The sequence below is a fragment of the Rhinolophus sinicus genome, chromosome 1 (assembly GCF_057876585.1).
Source record: "Rhinolophus sinicus isolate RSI-liver-muscle chromosome 1, RSI-T2T, whole genome shotgun sequence".
Taxonomy (NCBI): Eukaryota; Metazoa; Chordata; class Mammalia; order Chiroptera; family Rhinolophidae; genus Rhinolophus; species Rhinolophus sinicus.
The window spans coordinates 161,240,917-161,258,428 of NC_142501.1; the positions used below are offsets into that span (position 1 = coordinate 161,240,917).

At 41.2% G+C, this 17,512-nt stretch overlaps 1 protein-coding gene across 3 annotated transcripts in view; it reads left to right on the forward strand.

Annotated features, from left to right (window-relative positions):
* Positions 1–338: 338 nt before the first annotated feature.
* FRAS1 (Fraser extracellular matrix complex subunit 1) overlaps positions 339–17,512 on the forward strand; it is a 424,744-nt gene continuing 407,570 nt past the window's right edge. For 2 of the 3 annotated variants that reach the window (XM_019720206.3, XM_088791578.1), the window contains exons 1-2: positions 340–1,460; positions 9,983–10,014. In XM_019720206.3, coding sequence (XP_019575765.3) covers positions 1,388–1,460; positions 9,983–10,014 — 105 coding nt within the window. In that variant the 5' untranslated portion in view covers positions 340–1,387. Of the gene's footprint in view, positions 1,461–9,982; positions 10,015–17,512 lie in introns of all 3 variants that reach the window. The other variant, XM_088791576.1, reaches the window with a different exon arrangement.

Consider the following 17,512-nt stretch of genomic DNA (forward strand, 5'->3'; position numbering starts at 1 on the left):
TCCTCACGCACTTAGTCTAGCAGGAGTGGTGGGGGTAGAGGGGTGGGGGTAGCGCCAGGTCCTTTGAATGTGGGCATACCCACTCCAGAATGGGTCCCTCTTCAAGTGACGGTGTGGACCAGGTTCGCAGGCCTTCGCTGTGCCAGAGCAAAGACCACGCCATCTTCTCCCCACCCCATCCCTCCCTGGTGTGACCACTTTTGATCCCGCCCCAGACAAAGGCAATCTGAACTCTAGCAGAATGAATAAGGGGATCAGGTTGCTCTCGGCTTCCCCTCACCCCCTCCTCGCCTCTCCCCTTCCCCACGTGACTCTCTGGAATCTTTGCCAAAGCTCGGAGTCCCTGGGTCCATTTTCAAGCAGAGCAAATGAGGGAGGAAGGAGGGGAGGAAGGCGGAGCGTGTGTCTTTTAAACGCGGAGATACAGAGGGGCCCTTATTTTGTGCGTTTCCGGCCTCTCTCGTACCAGTGGCTTTGAGTTCGGGCGTTCTTTCCAGCCTCTGTAGCTCTTTCCTCCGTGCATTTAAAATTATTGCTCCGCCTCCACGCCCGTAATCACACCTCGACCCCGCAGACCAGCTCCTTGGTGCTCGGTGCGGAGGTAGCTGTTAGCTTGGAGCAAGCCGCGCCCCCGCAGCCCTCCTCACCCAGGCGAGGGGCGGGCGCGAGAAAGTAGCAGCAGCGCCCCCCGCGCCGCCCGCCAGGGTCTTTCCTCCGAAGCTTTCCAACAGTCTGCTGCAGGGAGCGCAGCCCGAGGCGGCGCCGTGCGGCTGCAGCGCGGGCAAGTCCCGGGAGCTGCCCGCATCGCGGCACAAAGTTTCCTGCGAGCGGCCCCCGGCGGCCAAGATCCGCGGAGCTGGGTAGCCCGGCCACGAAGGAGGGGTGGGCGGGTCTTTCCCAGCTCCTGGCGACCCCAGCTGCTGACGCGGCGCGGAGGTAGAGTGTCAAGCGAACTTTCAAAAGCTGCTACATTCGAACCAGCGCCGGGATCTCCACGGTGGGGGACCCTGGAGCGGACCGGTCAGGCCTAAGGGACATGCTGGGAGATCCGACCAGCCGGTGATCCGCAACTTTCCGGAGAGACCGCTGCGGAGAACTGCGCTCTGCCTCTTCTTTTATTCTCCCAAGCTCTGCCCACGCTGGCGTCCTGCTTCGCTGGACAGCTGGGCAGTGAGTGAATTGAATTCCCCGTCCGCCCCGGCGCCTCCGGGCAGATGTGAGTGTCGCTCTCGGTCCGTGCATCGTCTCATTTCCCAGGAGGTAATCGTCGGCCGTTCCCCCGCCCTCCGTGCGCTCTGGTTCGGGGCGCTGAAGCCAGCGTTTTGGCGGTGAGCCGGTTCTTGGATGCTGAAGGCTGGGCTCCTCCAGCGTGGGTGCTGAAGCAGCAATGGGTGTCTTGAAAGTGTGGCTCGGGGTGGCCCTCGCATTGGCGGAATTTGCAGTATTGCCTCATTCTGAAGGTGAGAGAACGGTGCCTTTTGTGTGTGTGTGTGTGTGTGTGTGTGTGATCATGCTGTTTCAAAAGCCCAGCAGGTTTACGGTATTGTGGCTCGGGTGGAAGTTTTCTGGGATGGGTGGGTGGGAGTGGAACTGGAGTGGGATTTTTTGATATTTCTACTCCCGATTGTTTTACATTCGGGTTAGAAGCACGCCTACCGCCTCCCTTTCTGCCCTAAGTGTATTTGGGTGGGTGGGTGACCGATTGAGGTGGCATCCTGAAATCGGATTCTCTTCCCCCCCACCCCACTTCCCCGCTGCTCCCAATGGAAAACAACTGTGTGGTGTGGAGCGAGCAATTGCTCTTACCTGTGTAAAAATACGTCTGCTTCTATGGGACATACAATCCAGTACCTTACGCCCTCACCCCCCTCCGCCCCACGACTCCTGGTCCCGATAAGTCTCACATAAAGTCCAGTAAAGATGTTATAACTAGTTGGTTAGAGCGTGTTTTGGACGAAGGCAAATCAATTGCACTAAAAAAACCTCCCCAGTACAGAGAGGCACGAGCTTGCCTACCCTGGAAAACAAGTGGTTAATAAGTTTTGCTTCATTCTCTTACTTTGCCGTCGGTCTCCAGGTTTTCCTCAGGGGCTCCCACCTACTGGAAAACCCCTGAGCCGGGAGAGAGAAAGAAGACTGTGGGAATTGTCGCCATGATAGCAAAAGCAAGCTGGACTCTGGGAATTAAATGAATCAATAAGTAAATCAAGAGTTTGAGGGTCATGGGATGGCGGGTCCTGGGACGCCAGGCCCGTGAGCTCCCACCTGCTCCGAGGAGCTGGGAAAGTCACCTAGCTAGTGCTTGGGGAGGGGGAAGGGAGCCAGCGGGCTGGGACCAAGACGGCTTAACCCACAGCACCCGACTCTCGGTGTCCCCTCCCAGCCCCATTCATTATTCATAGAGCTGCGGGAAAGAAGAATTCACCTGCCCCACCGCAAATCTGAGCCGCAGCCTCGGAGGCGGCAGGCATGGGGCGGGGCTTCTCTGCCCTGGTGCCAGGTGAGGGCGGCTCGCGGGTGCAGAGCCCCGGCGCCGGACTCCAGCCGGCGGGAGGCACCGGGGAGGACAAAGCCCTGCCTTGGATAGACCTCCAGCCACCAGGGCATCTGCCTTTTCCTTGCTAGTTTTCCGGGAGAAAGTGGCGTTGCCTTGGAAGTCCACGCAAAGCAATGGGGACTTTCCGGAGGCTAAAGGTACCACCTGCCTGCACCCTCCCGGGAAGTATGTCAAGTGTGTACTAACCCCAGGAAAAGCACGCCTGGGGCCTATGCAGCCTTCCTTCAAACAAGGCACAACCTGTAGAAACATGTCTTTATTGTGTATGTGCGCGTGTGTGCGCACTTAAAAAAACACACACAAAACTTATATGGCTTAATTATGATAATAAGCCAGATGGCTAGAGTCAACCCAGGCCACCCAAATCTGAACTTGAGACCTAAAAAATTTACGTTTTCACGTGGTAGTGGCAGTTTCTTATTTAGAATCACATCCCAGCAACGCGGAAAACGTGCTATCTCTCCCTGATAGCTCACCAGGGGGCAGTTGGAACGAGGCAGTTTTTCAGAACCAAATCTCTTGAATTACAAAAGCCATTATTATTAAGAGCCTGCAGGGTTCACTCTTTAGAAGACTGGTTAATATATTGGGCAAAGTTTAAGAAACTCCAAAGCCTTTTGATGGGGGAGGAGGAGAGCAGGGCGGGAGGGGCGCTATTCCTCCAAAGATTTCTTGGAAACTTTGCTTCTTATTGTTTCATCCCACCTTCAAACTATTCTAGAATCATTTCACAAATTGGATTGATAGATGTCTGAGAATTTCATCTAAGTCATAATGATGCTTATCTAATATTGAATGAATGAATGATGAAAATGGACATTTATTGAATGCATTATTTGCCTGGCACTATGCTAAGCACTTTACATACTTTATCTCATTTAATTAATTTAAGTGATATCAATTCTACAGCCCCCAAATCAGCTGTCATCAGATGAGACCTTTGATTTGGGTCTGTCAGACTTTTCTTTTTCTCTTAAAAATAAGAGCATTGGGATCAAGGATGGAAAGCTTTTAAGTATAATATCACAGAGATTTCTCCAAGTTTTTCTTATTACCCTTGGCAATGATTTTTAAAAATGGAAAAGAAGTATTCACATGTGTGCTTCTCTTGGTGTGACCTACTCTGACACTTGCTGATCAGGCCATGACATAATTATTGTTTCTTCTCAGTGCTCAGAGAGCATGTCATACATACTCCTAGGACACCAGTTAATAATTCTACAATTATTGTTGATAAAGTTGTGGTTTCCTTCTTCCTTACTAAGCTGTGTGCTCACTGAGGGGCTAGGATGTGCCCTAGTTATTTTTATGTCTCCAACTCAGCTCCTGGTATACAGTAGGTGCTAAAAAATATTGGTCAGATGAATGACTATTGCCAAATCACATTCTTTTGAATTAAGATTAGACTGGCCTCCATGATAAACTGCTGTATGACCTTGAATGAACCACCTAACTTTTTTGGGCTGTGGTGCTGTCATTTACCAAATGCAGAAGTCAGCTAGGTGACAGCTCTAAAATACTTTGTTAATCATCCAGCATAGGAAAAGAAAGATCAATATTTGCTGTCTTATTTGTGGCCAGTTGCAACTTTCTCATTCTGAATTTTTATTGTTAAAAGAAAAATGAATTTTTACAAGCAAATTATTGGCAGTGATAATTTATATTGTCTTACATTGCCACGCTGATGAACTACTATGACTTGAGAACTTTATAAAATCAAGATGTTACAGAGGAACTTCTACCAAACAGCTGCTTTCTGCATTAGACTAGCTCTGCCATGACATTTTCTGGAGAAGCACATCTTGAGTTATGTTCATCTGTGGAAATCCAGTGACATTACACTAGATGGAACATGTTGACTTGGGTATAGGGAAAGATTACTGAATTGGAGGTTAAGAGAACTGCGTTCTAGCCTATGTCTCATCACTCACCATGCGACTTTAGCCAATCCCACAATCTTCCAGACTTTTTCTATAAATGCCATTAACAGAATACTGAAAAGGATCATTTGATAGACAGTGTATTTTATTAATGGGTGCATCAGCATATTTGGTTCCATTCTTGGCTGGAGAGTTAATGCTTAAAATTCAATATTAAGGAAGAGAAGACATTGGCTGGGAAGAACAGTCTATCTTTCATTCTTTCGTTCTACAAATCGTTACTAAGAGCTTATATATCAGGTTATGTCTGGTAGGGTGATACAGACATAAAAAAATCATAATGCCTGCTCTCAGGAGTTTAAATACCCAGAAATTGTTAATACAAGTAAACTAGCTATCAGTTAGGGATATTGGAACGTTGGTCCTTGGTAGATTTCCCAATACTGAGTAAAGCAACTTGGCATATTTTGGCTTTGGCAACTACCTGCTAGTGGAAATGAAGAGCTGTTGCATTGTCGTAGGCTCTTATTTCAATCATATTGCATTTCTTCTCTGGGGATTGGAGTCTGGGTGTTACCCACCATGTATACATTTTTTAAATAAGGGCACAGACAACAGTATTCACTGTTATAGACTTGAGTGGCAATATCACTCAATTTTGCTCAGACACAAGTAGTCATAAAATACGCCACCACATGACTCAGGAGAGGGGAGGGGACTTCAACATGGCAAAATTGGAACCATGTACCAAATCTGACAATAGTTCAAAAACAGTTGGCCCATTTTCATTTTAACTCCTTTATTAATTGATCTGAATCCTGGTTGATAATCAGGATGTGAGCTGTCCTGTCACTCCAGAAAACAGTTCTATTTTAAGTATTCCACAGTGCACAAGCCATATGCTGAATTACAACACAACGTAAAGCTTGAACACTTAAATGCCAGCTTGTGGGTGCCTGTTCCTAATGAATCGTGTTTTTGTGATACCATGCTTTCCAAATCTCTTCATATCTTATGGTCATATCTGCCAAGATTTCTTTGAACTAATGGACCTGACATTTTGTGGCCCTTGGATTTAACTTCTCTAATTTACTCAGTTTACCAGTTACAGTTTCTACAGTGAACAGTTGCAGAATGTGAGTACTGGTGCAAATTATATCTCAAATTTCCTCTGAAAACTTTAGGTTTTATATAGGCACCTCATGAAAGAGTACACTATAATGTGCAAAAGGGCTTAAAAAAAGGCATTTACTTATTTATATGAATATGAAGTAACGTTTTACCTATGTGACCTGCAAGAAAGGAGCCAACCACATGGGAGGAAGGTCTCAGGATCTCAGCTTCCTTCTTTGCACTGCATATGGTCATGTCACACTGCAAAACTTCATGCACTTTCTCACAGGGTTTTAGAACTTAAATTACCGCGCATCTCAGATATATTTGGTGTCCTGAAACTGGCTAGCTCCTGTTGTCTCATGTTTCCTGTTTTCCCTTGAAGAGGGCCTGTTTGTCCTTCTAGATGCGCACCATCTGTCAGGATTTACCTTGAGAAGTTTCCTTTGAAGTTCAAACAAAGTCATAAATTTAAACCTCAGGTAGAGCTGCAGTCATTTCAGTATTCCTTAAGAAAATAAGGGACGAGTGGCATGAATGACTTTGGTTTCCATATTATGAGTTGATAGATTAATGAGAAGGCCTCTGTTCCGGTGCAGAACCCTAAGCTGCCCCCGGTACCTGATGCCAGCAAACCTCCTGACTTTATCTAATGGTGTGTGTGGAGCATGGGCCAGGGTGGGGGAAATACGCTTGCTTGGAGGACTGCGTCTAGCCATGGGTGGTGATAAATGTTTGATGGGACTGGGCATCAATGGAATGCTTTCTTTTCTCTAGAGAGTGGAAATGAGGTTTTGGAAGCTGTGTTAATGGAGCTTCATTTGTGCAGCTGCCTTCCGGGTAGAGCTGTTTTGTTTTAGGAAAGCCCTCCGAAGGCAAAGCTCATTTCTTTTGGAATTGTCCATCATCAAGTGACCCAAATTGAGTTATGTCCTTTTCCTAATGATGGGATTTACTAATAGTTCCACATCATTTTGACTTGTTTCTCTAGCAGATATTTGGCTTAACCAAGGGTGGTGCCACACTCAATGCTGCTTTATATATATATTTTTTATGTTGCAGTGAGTTTATAATATCCATCTAAAACTTCCAGAAATGGGTTTTAGATGGATATTTCTTAAGCTATATCCTTGGCTGCTTCTTACTTGGCTGCTTCTTAAGATACTTGATTTCTTTTGGAGCTTTGAAAAGATACTGGCTCTCAGAAGGTAATGGTATGGAGGAGGGCCATCCTAAAATTATTTGAGGATGGTCTTATTCGAACGGTTAAATTTTGTTTGTTTATTCTAAAGGTTAAATTGCACCTAAGTGATCTTTATGTTTATTTTTAAACATCAGAAGTAATTAAATATGTCCATTTAATTTAGAAATGAATTGAGTTTATATATATTTATTTGAGTTATAGATGATTATTTATATATACATATGCATATATATCATATATGATTGTATGTAATTTTACATATGTATATAGGATATATATACATATCCTACATATATAAGGATATATATATATATCCTACATATATAAGGATATATGTATATCTTTATATATATGTATATATATATACATATATATGTATATATATATCCTTATATATATATATATATATCCTTTTTTATGACATACCGTAGACTGAAATACTAAATCTTGGAAAAAGAATTTCTTAAAGAAAAATAAGACAGGAAGAATTTCTTCCCAAGGTTTTTATCTGAAGTCATTCTTATTTGAATGTCAAGGGCACAAAAGTCATTTCAATAAATTTGCCCAGAGAGATCTTTGATTCAAGCCCTAAGTATAAATAGCGATCTCATTTTCTCTGAAGATTGTTCTTAATTCCATTATTGGTGGATAAGGTAGGCCAGTCCTTTCCTGAGAAGTTAATATTTTTGACACATCATGAATGATCAATTAGAGGCCATTCACTGTAGTAAAATGTGTCCTTCCCTCTTTGGACACCCTGGATGGCACATTGTCAAGATGGGCTTCTCTGCTAGTCCAATCTGTTTTGCAATCTCAATTTCTGAGAGTAGCGGTTAGCACACTACCCATGTCTTTCTAGGTTAAATCATCACCTATTGTGCTGTTCAAAAATTGGTTGAGAACATGAGTGTTTTTTTAAATTAGCATGGTAATTTCATATTGTTTTCAAATATAAAACTTAGAAAACATTTATTTTATGATACACTAGTTATTCAGAATATATAGGCTATCCCATTCAAATTCTGTCCTCTTTTCCATAAAGAAGCAAATCATCTGTTGCTTTCTATTTGGTGCTTAAAGAGTAGAAAATATAAAGATGTGTCCGTTTATAACCGGCCTATTAGTAAAATAAACTGAATGCAAAGAGGGTAAATCTTGGAGGTCAGGAGCTCAATAGAAGGGTTTTTTCCCCCCCAACCAACTGCAGTCTATACCACTCTCCTGTAAAATGTTTTTAATTTTTGTTTTTTTTAAATGAAAGTTTATTGGGGTGACAATTGTTAGTAAAGTTACATAGATTTCAGGTGTACAATTCTGTAATACATCATATATAAATCCCGTTTTGTGATCACCACCCAGAGTCAGTTCTCCTTCCATCACCATACATTTGATCCCCTTTACCCTCATCCACCACTCCTTTCCCCTGTTACCCTCTGGTAACCACTAAACTATTGTCTGTGTCTATGAGTTTTTGTTTCTCATTTGTTTGTCTTGTTCTTTTGTTGTTTTTGGTTTATATACCACATATCAGTGAAATCATATGGTTCTCTGATTTTTCGGTTTTACTTATTTCGCTTAGCATTATAATCTCAAGATCCATCCATGCTGTCACAAATGGTCCTATTTCATCCTTTGTTACCGCCGAATAGTATTCCATTGTGTATATATACCACAACTTCTTTATCCATTCATCTATCGAAGGACATTTTGGTTGTTTCCACGTCTTGGCCACCATAAACAAAGCTGCAATGAACATTGGAGCACACGTGTCTTTATGTATAAATGTTTTCAGATTTTTTGGGTAGATACCCAGGAGAGGGATTGCTGCGTCATATGGTAATTCTATTCGTAATTTTTTGAGGAATCTCCACACTGCCTTCCATAACGGCTGCACCAATCTGCATTCCCACCAACAGTGTATGAGGGTTCCTTTTTCTCCACAGCCTCTCCAACACTTGTTACTATTTGTCTTGTTGATGATAGCCATTCTGACTGGGTGAGGTGATATCTCATTGTGGTTTTTATTTGCATTTCTCTGATGCTTAGTGATGTTGAGTATTTTTTCTTATGTCTATTTGCCATTTGTATGTCCTCTTTGGAGAAATGTCTCTTCAGGTCCTCTGCCCAATTTTCAACTGGGTTATTTGTTTTTTTGATGTTGAGTTGCATGAGTTCCTTGTATATTTTGGATATTAGCCCCTTATCAGAGGCACTGTTTGCAAAAATCTTCTCCCATTCAGTTGGTTGCCTCTTTATTTTGTCGATGGTTTCTTTTGCTGTGCAGACGCTTTTAGTTTGATATAGTTCCATTCATTTATTTCAGCTTTTACTTCCCTTGCCTTTGGAGTCAAATTCATAAAATGCTCTTTGAACCCAAGGTCCATAAGTTTAGTACCTATGTTTTCTTCTATGCAGTTAATTGTTTCAGGTGTAAAATGTTTTAATATCCCTAAAGAAGAACATAGTGTGTTAAAGGTATGTAATAGATAATCAACCAGATACCTGAGTGGATGCCTGCTGTGTGAAGAGTTAGGGAAAACAGTAGTAGCAGTCCCCGTCCTAAGAATACAGACACAGGTAGTGGGGTAGATGCAGTCGTTCCACATCCTTAGCAAGGCTGCCACAAGGAAGCACACAAGAATGAATTCACACACGGATGATGTAGCACAAAGAGCTCAAAGGACACTGAGCATAATTCTGTGGGCTGGAAAGCTTCATGAAGGAGATGAGATCATGTTCCATGAACTTGAATAAACCAAATGCATCTCCTGCAGGAAAGGAAAATGAGCAAAAGTATTGAGATTAGCAAAGGATTATCACGGGATCCTAAATTGGCCTCATGAGTTGCACTGGAGAATCTGTGTAAGCAAAGAGGGGCAGAGAAGCCTGGATAAGTAAAATGGTACTGGATTATGGAGGCTTTGCTGATTTATCATAAATGAAAATAGACAGTGTATTTATAGCATGCTTTATAAATACATTTATTTTAAAACTCAAATAGTAACTTTTAATGATGCTTTGCCTCATGTGTGTCCAAGAACTGTTATTTTGGTGTGTGGGGTTATTTCCACAGGGGCAGAATGCCCCAGCCTTTAATATTTTGGAAAAAGGCTGAGTCTCCAAATTACAATGCATTTAGAGGCAGTTTTTGCCTAAATCTGACTGGACAGTGCCTGTTGGTTTATTATGCATCTCTTGTAATTCTTGTGTTTTTTTTTCCCCCTACAGGTGCTTGTGTTTATCAGGGTTCCTTGTTGGCGGTAGGTCATTTTTAATACTTTTGGTTTATTTCTTTTGAATGTGAAATGCTTGATTGAGGTTACTGAGTGAGTGAGGTGACCCTAACATGGTAAAATAATGTTTATTTTCCTTCACAGTTTGAGGATTATCCCTCATCCTGGAACAATCGTACTCAATTACTTAATACTTTTTCCAGAGTGAATTAGTTCCATTTGTATACTCAGATATTGGAAGAAAAATTTAAACACCCAATGCACAATTTATATTCCATGGCTGTCCTTTGTGTGCTTTCTATCAGAGAGAAAATTAGATCCCATGCTCTTGTCAGATATGAACTAGGGCACAAATTGTTTATCTTCCTGTTGCATTTGCTTGTTCCTTTGAACCCCCTCCAAAAAAGTATGATTATTAAATTGAGTACTATATGGAGGATTCCTGACTATTGCTTTGAATTAATGGATTTAAGATTTGGTAAACAACAAACAAATTAACATTTCTATCTCTGAAGCTTTGCCATAGAGAGTAGAATTGGTTTTGAATTTAAAGTCGGGATGACTTGGGGGAAAAGCTGAGGCAAGTCTCATGCATTTTTTTTTTCATTAATAATGTACTATGGTGCATAACACTGTGTTAAAGCCTTATTGAAAAAACTGTCTATGCTCCATCAGCTCTAATAAATGGTGTGACAAGTCATTCTTCACCACTTTTTTATTCTGGTTTAATAAATGCTATAATAAAAACAGAACTGAGATGGTTACAAAGGGTTTGCTCATTTACATTACAACTTGTAATGTAAATTAGGCTATTGACATGTGTGATATTAATGTCATCTTGGACTATCTTTGTGGTGTTGAAATGGATGAGAAATATCTGAAATATCCAAGAGTCTAAATAATCGTGGATATTCACAGTAATATTCTTGAATCTGAACTTTATGTAATGTTGTTACTGCACTGGAGATTTGTGTTTTTTTCTTCCTTATATTTTTCTATTAAAGAATCAGGAGACAACCATTTCCTCTCTCTTTCTTGTTCCATGCCTTTAAAAGCCTACTTTTCCTTCTGTGTATTCTTTAACACATTTTAGGATTCATTTTAAAACCAATGTGCTATAAAGTAAATCATCAGTTTTGGGGAACTCTGGTAGCTATTATTGACAAGTCAGTTATCCACGTTAATACAAAGAGGATTGCTTATTGTACAGACTGCTTCAAAATTTTTCAACATATTTTCATAGGTATTGATTTATCTGATACTTACAATAGACCATTGAAACAGGCAGGTCACATATTATTTTATACTCTTCCCCTTTTTAATAAAGAACCAAGGATGAGAGAGTGATTAAGAGATTTGCTCAAGGTCATTGACCATCAAGGGGTGGACCAGAACAAAACAATCTATCTTCTTTCTGTTATTCTGCCTGAAGAAAAGTGGCTGGACGATCTTCTATATTTGATACTGTTGTGTGTCATTGTACATTTGAATAGGAAAGTATCAAGTACTTGGAGAGGTACTTGATCAAGTTAAAAGAGAAGCTGTGTAGTCCATTTGCATTTAACTGGTGGTCTTGCTCCCCTCCGTCCCATGCCCCAGCTGATGTCCAGGCTTGTGGCTGCCTAGGGACAGTAGGCCATGCTCTCGGGCACCAGCACACTCCTGACCCTTCCAGTTGGTTTCTTTGTTTACCAAGACTCTGCTACTCTTGTTCCTAAACCTCCTCAAGCCTGATGTAATTATTGTTATAGTTATGCCATTCAGTCAGAAAGGCAATACACATATCACAATAATAAAGATTGTTATTAAACAAACATTTATTGAGTGACAACTGTGCCCCTGCTCTTCTAGGCACTAGGAATGTGTCAATGAGCCAACACAAAATCCTTGCCCTCAAGAAGCTCAAAACAATTCTAGTGTGCGAAATATATAGCATGTCAGATAAGTGTTGTGGAGAAAAACAACATGGGGGTGGGGAGGTAGTACAGGCTGGCTGGAGCAAAGATGGCTCCTTGAAAGAGGATGAGAGGGACGCCCTCACTGCGAAGGTGATCTCTGAACAAAGACCTGATTATAAGAGCTGGCTCGCCAGATACCCAGGGGAAGAGAATTTCAAAGAAGGAGTACCGCAGGTGTGAAGTCTGAAGCGGATGCTTGCTTGGCTTTTTGAAAAAGTGCAGGGCGGTCAGAGTGGCTGGGGTATGTGATCCAGGGTAAGGTGGCAGGAGATAAGTCAGAGAGGTGAGCAGGGGACAGAGAATGTGGGATCTTGTATGGACTTTAACTTGTCCTTTCAGTAAGGTGGGTGAGCCATTGGAGGAGCTAGAGCAGCATGACCTAATCTGATTTATAATTTAACTAAACTGATGAAATGTAAATGTGAAAAGAAATATCATTCTTGTTTCTAGGGAAACTATGTTGAATACTTTAAAAAGACTCCATAGAGGTGAGTTACTAAAAATTTGCTGTCAAATTAAATGTGAGGAAAAACAACTATAGAAGATTGGGGAAAACACAAAAATCGAGAGAAATTCTGCATTTGGATTTATTTGCAATCACTAAGTTTTCTTTCCATTTTAAGGAACTTCGCAATGGAAATGGAGATGGTGCACTGTGGAGCTAGTTAATTGCATAACTCATGGCTGCTCTCTCTGCATGACCTGGTCTTAAGGAAAGGCATTGAACCTCCATAAATGAAAATGAGTAAATGCACATTTATGTATTTTGATTTAAAATAAGGAGTTTAAGAACATTTCTATACTATCCTAGCATTAAATAACTCTTTGGGTGAGAGGATATTTACTATAAGAGGCTTCCCAGTTGGGAGCTGGCTGTGAGGATGGTGGTGTGGTGTCCCTGTCCCAAACCCTGTAAATTCTACCCACACACATTTTAGAAGTAGGAGTGACTTCAGAGATCATGTAGTCCAAACTCTCCATTTTATTGGTGAGGAAACTGGGGCAGGGATGTGGTGTTTTTGAGCTTCATTCATTTCTCAGGTGAGTAACCAGAAGTGGAGAGTGTATCTGGTTGAAAATGGCATCAGCCTTACCCAGAAGAATTCCATAAAACATACCAAGTAAATGAGAACACAGATGGAAATAGGCACTGGCTGCTAGTTGCTAACTCTTGACCTGTCTTGTGAGGAGTCCTCCCACTGATACCTTTTCAATCTCATCACTTGTTGCCTAGGCAGCTGCCAGATACAGTGGAACATTCATGGCCCTTGTAGTTTGACAGACCTTGTTTCGATTCTTCCTCATCTGCTGCAAACCAGCTCTGTGACCTAGAGCAAGTTAAATAACCTTCCCGAATCTCTATCACCTCCTGTGTGAAATGGGATAAATAAAGCCTCTCCTGGAGGGTTTTTGTCAAGTAAGAAGATAATGTGGGGAAGACATCCAGATGCAGTGCCTGGCATGTGCTTTTCCACCCTGACAAATCCTCTTTACCAACCAAGAGGAAGAGAGACAGGTATTAAACACTTACTATGTATTTCATACTCTCAACAGTCAGGAAATAGCTTTTTGTCTTTACAGATAGGGAAACCGAGGCTCAAAAAGTCTACGTCACTTGTCCAAAATTACACAGCTAATCAGCGCTAGAGGAGGAGAGGGTTCAAACTCAGTTCCAACTCTGAAGCCATTTCTCCGAGCATGTTGTTTCTCACGGCCAACCAGCCTGCTTGCTATCTCCGAACACACTAGCTTATTTCACCTTCAATCCTGTGTGCCCAACCCCTCTCTGCAGCGCCTGCCACGCAGTTGTCTCTGCCAGTCTCTCTCCTGATCTGCAAAAGCCAACTGTCCCTGGCTAACCCCTTCCCATTTAACTGAGGCTCTTTTGTGCTAGTGAGCACGAAATTCACCACACCATGCAAGAAACATTTAGGGGGTCCTTCCATCTTAAAAATATCACACACACACACACACACACACACACACACACACACACACACACACACAACAGTGGGTCGTGTTTCCTAACTTTTGATAACTCTACGGGCATGTGGTGGCATTCTGGGGTGATTTGGTTCTAAGCCACATGTGCTATCTCTCACTTATGTACTGACTTCAGGGGACTCCCTTTTCATTTCTTTAACACTGTATTCTCTATCTTTCATTTCTTCCCATTCCTCAGGTCAGAAATTACCAGAAAGGACTCAAAATACCCAGCAAGTTTCTATACTTTGAGAAACACTGACTAATGTATTTTGGGGTGTGCTTCTTGCCCCATAATACCTCTGCACTCCTGGGCTCTCAGGACTTTCTCTAAAGTCAGCCCTTGTGGAGGAGAGTGTGACTGTTAAGTTAGAAATACATCGGAAAGAAACTACCTAGTTAATATGTTTAGCTGTGATGGGCATTGAGTGAGAGGAGGAAATTAAATTTTGTATTTCAAAATGTCCACGTATCTTCTGTGCTTTTTCAAGTCTGAGTTAAAAGAATTGAACTTTCTTTTGGTATTACCACAAGCAAACAATTCTCCTTTATTAGGGTCTTCCTGGAGGTGGATGGACTCTTCACCTCAGTTTTTACATCTGTAGAATGAAGATGAACTACTTACTTCACAGGATTGTTGTGAAGGTTAGAAGAGATCAGCATGAAGCACACAGCCCAGTGCTGAGTGACCTGCAATGCTCAAGAAAGGTTAACTGTTGTGATTGTTGCTGTACAATAGTTATGATGGGAAATGTTGTACAAAACTACTCTTTTCCCTTAGATCAAAAGTGTTAAGTGTTGGTATTTTCCTTGTTGGAACACTTTTGCTCAGAAATGCTGACAAACTGAATCATGAGGCACTCACTTTTAGCACACTTGAAAGAAAGAAATTTCCAACGATAATTAAAAATGTGGAGTGTTTACTACAGCTGGTATAACACAGTGGAAGATCCAGGCTTTGGAGTTTGAATCTCGGTTATGCTATGGACGTGCTCTGTGGCCTCCGGTAGGATATTTTATGCAGCCGAGTCTCAATTTCATCTTCTCTATAATGGGGATTATATTCCTTATATAGTTGATGCGAGGATTGACTGAGAGCAAGCTTGTGAAGGGATGCAGAACTGTGCTCATATCACAGGTGGCAACATGATGTCATGTGGAAATGATGGCGTGACAAAGACCATGGTGTCTTGGTTTGGGTCCTGGCTCTGTGGTGATGAGCTGTGTAGCACTGAGTTAGTCACTTGAATGAAATGAGGTCTCCGTTTCTAAATTTGTAAAATGAGAGAGTTAGATTAGATCCTCTCCAAGATTCCTTAGCGCAGTGCTATCCAATAGAACTTTCTTGGCTGATGGAAATGTTCCATAGCTGCTGTCCAGTATGATAGCCACGGCCCACGTGTGGTTATTGAGTACTTGAAATGTGACTAGTGACACAGAGGAACTGAATTTTAATTTTTTTCATTAAAAAATTTTGCTCACTTATTAATTAAAATTAAAATTTAAATAGTCATATGTGGCTCATGGCTACTATACTGGACCATGAAGCTTTATAGGTTTAAAATTGTTAACATACTTGTGTACTTAAACTTGAATTGTAGTCTCATGGATGGTTCTTACCCCAGGTGAAGGCTCACTGTAGGTTGTTAGCAGTTGTGAGGAATGTCACAAATAATTTGTTAGAATTCCTGAGTTTGCTATTTGCTTGTTAGTTTAAATAATTTGAACAATCATCTTTGTTACAACACTACTCACCCAATATTGCTCAATGTGTTTCCTTGAATAAAAGGAAATGGGATAGAGTTATACTGGAGCACTCACCAGCAATCAATCTTACATATTCCATTACAAGTTTTTTCCAGCTTTTTTTTGAGGTGAAGCTTGATCAATAAAATTGACAAATAAAAATTGTATATATTTAAGATGTACAACTTGATGATTTGATATATGTATACATTTTGAAATAATCACCACAATCAAGCTAATAAATATACACATCACCTGACTTAGTTACCATTTCTTTCCTTCCTTCCTTCCTTCCTTCCTTCCTTCCTTCCTTCCTTCCTTCCTTCCTTCCTTCCTTCTTTCCTTCCTCTTTCTTTTTTGGGTGGTGAGAACACTTAAGGTTTGCTCTTTGCAAATTTCAAGTATGTAATACAGTATATTAACTATAGTCACAATACTTTATATTAGATGTCCAGGACTTGTTCATCTTGCATAAGTGAAACTTTGTATTTCTTGACTATAAAACAGCTCCCTCTTTATCCTCACCCCAGCCTCTGGAAACTGCCATTCTACTCTCTGCTCTGTGAGTACCGTATAACTATTTTAGATTCCACATATAAGTGAGATCATGCAGTATTTGTTTTACTGCATCTGGCTTATTTCACTGATCATAATGTCCTCCAATTCCATGCATGTTGTTGCAAATGGCAGGGTTTCCTTCTGTTTTAAGGCTGAATAATATTCCCTTGTATGTATATGTGTACCACATTTTCATTTATCCATTCATCAGTTGATGGATATTTAGGTTGTTTCCATATCTTGGCTATTGTGAATGATGCCGCAATGAACATGGGAGTGCAGATATCTCTTCAAAATCTTGATTTCATTTCTTTTGGATAAATACCCAGAAATGGGATTGCTAGATCATAAGGTAGTTCTCTTTTTAAAATTTTTTGGAGGAACTTCCGTACTGTTTTCCATAATGGCTGTACCAATTTCCATTCTTACTAACAGTGTACAAGGGTTCACTTTTCTCCACATCCTTGCCAACACTCGTTATCTCTTGTCATTTTGATAATGGCCATCTTAACAAGTATGAGGTAATTTCTCATTGTGGTTTCCATTTGTATCCATTACAATTTTTACGAAATATTTTTGGTCTCTTGTCAAAATCTGATATATCTGTGGGAGTGTTATCCATTACAGCTTATGTTGTGGTAGATAAACATTGAGAACCTGTGGTTGAATCTGTAGACCTTGTTTATTGGGTTGAAGGAGGATTAAGGAAGACAATTAGAGCTCTTCAGTGCTAGTGTCGAAAAAACTGGTGTGCTATATATAGCATTACTTTCTTGTTTGAAACTGACACAAAAGATAGAAGCGAAAATGTCTCAGACTTGCAATTGTGTTGGTACTCACCAACATGCTCTATAGATTTTATGGAGAAGTGAAATGAAGAAAATTTGGAAGCTTTCTCTATTAGGTGGTCCAGGTCCCCCTGAACACTTAGTGAATCTCGGTCAGTGGCTACTATTAAACACCTTACTTCTCAGCAGTGGTGGACTACTTGGCATGCTGTGGGTATACTCAGAAGGAAAGCAATAAAATCAGCCATTCCTTAATTTCCCTTAAGAGTACTACTGGGTATTGTAGAATATTGCTGTTTTTCGTTATAGCTTAACAAGAATTCATCATTTTTTAATGCCTCAGGTCCCTCTTCATTTATTTTTAAATACTGAGTAATATGCTTTTAAGTGGGAGGCTACTCTTTATGAAAATGTACTTATTCTGGGGTAAAAATTATGTTTTTTGCAGAAAACCAGTAGCGTATCATCACTGTGCTAGGTACTGGAATAAAT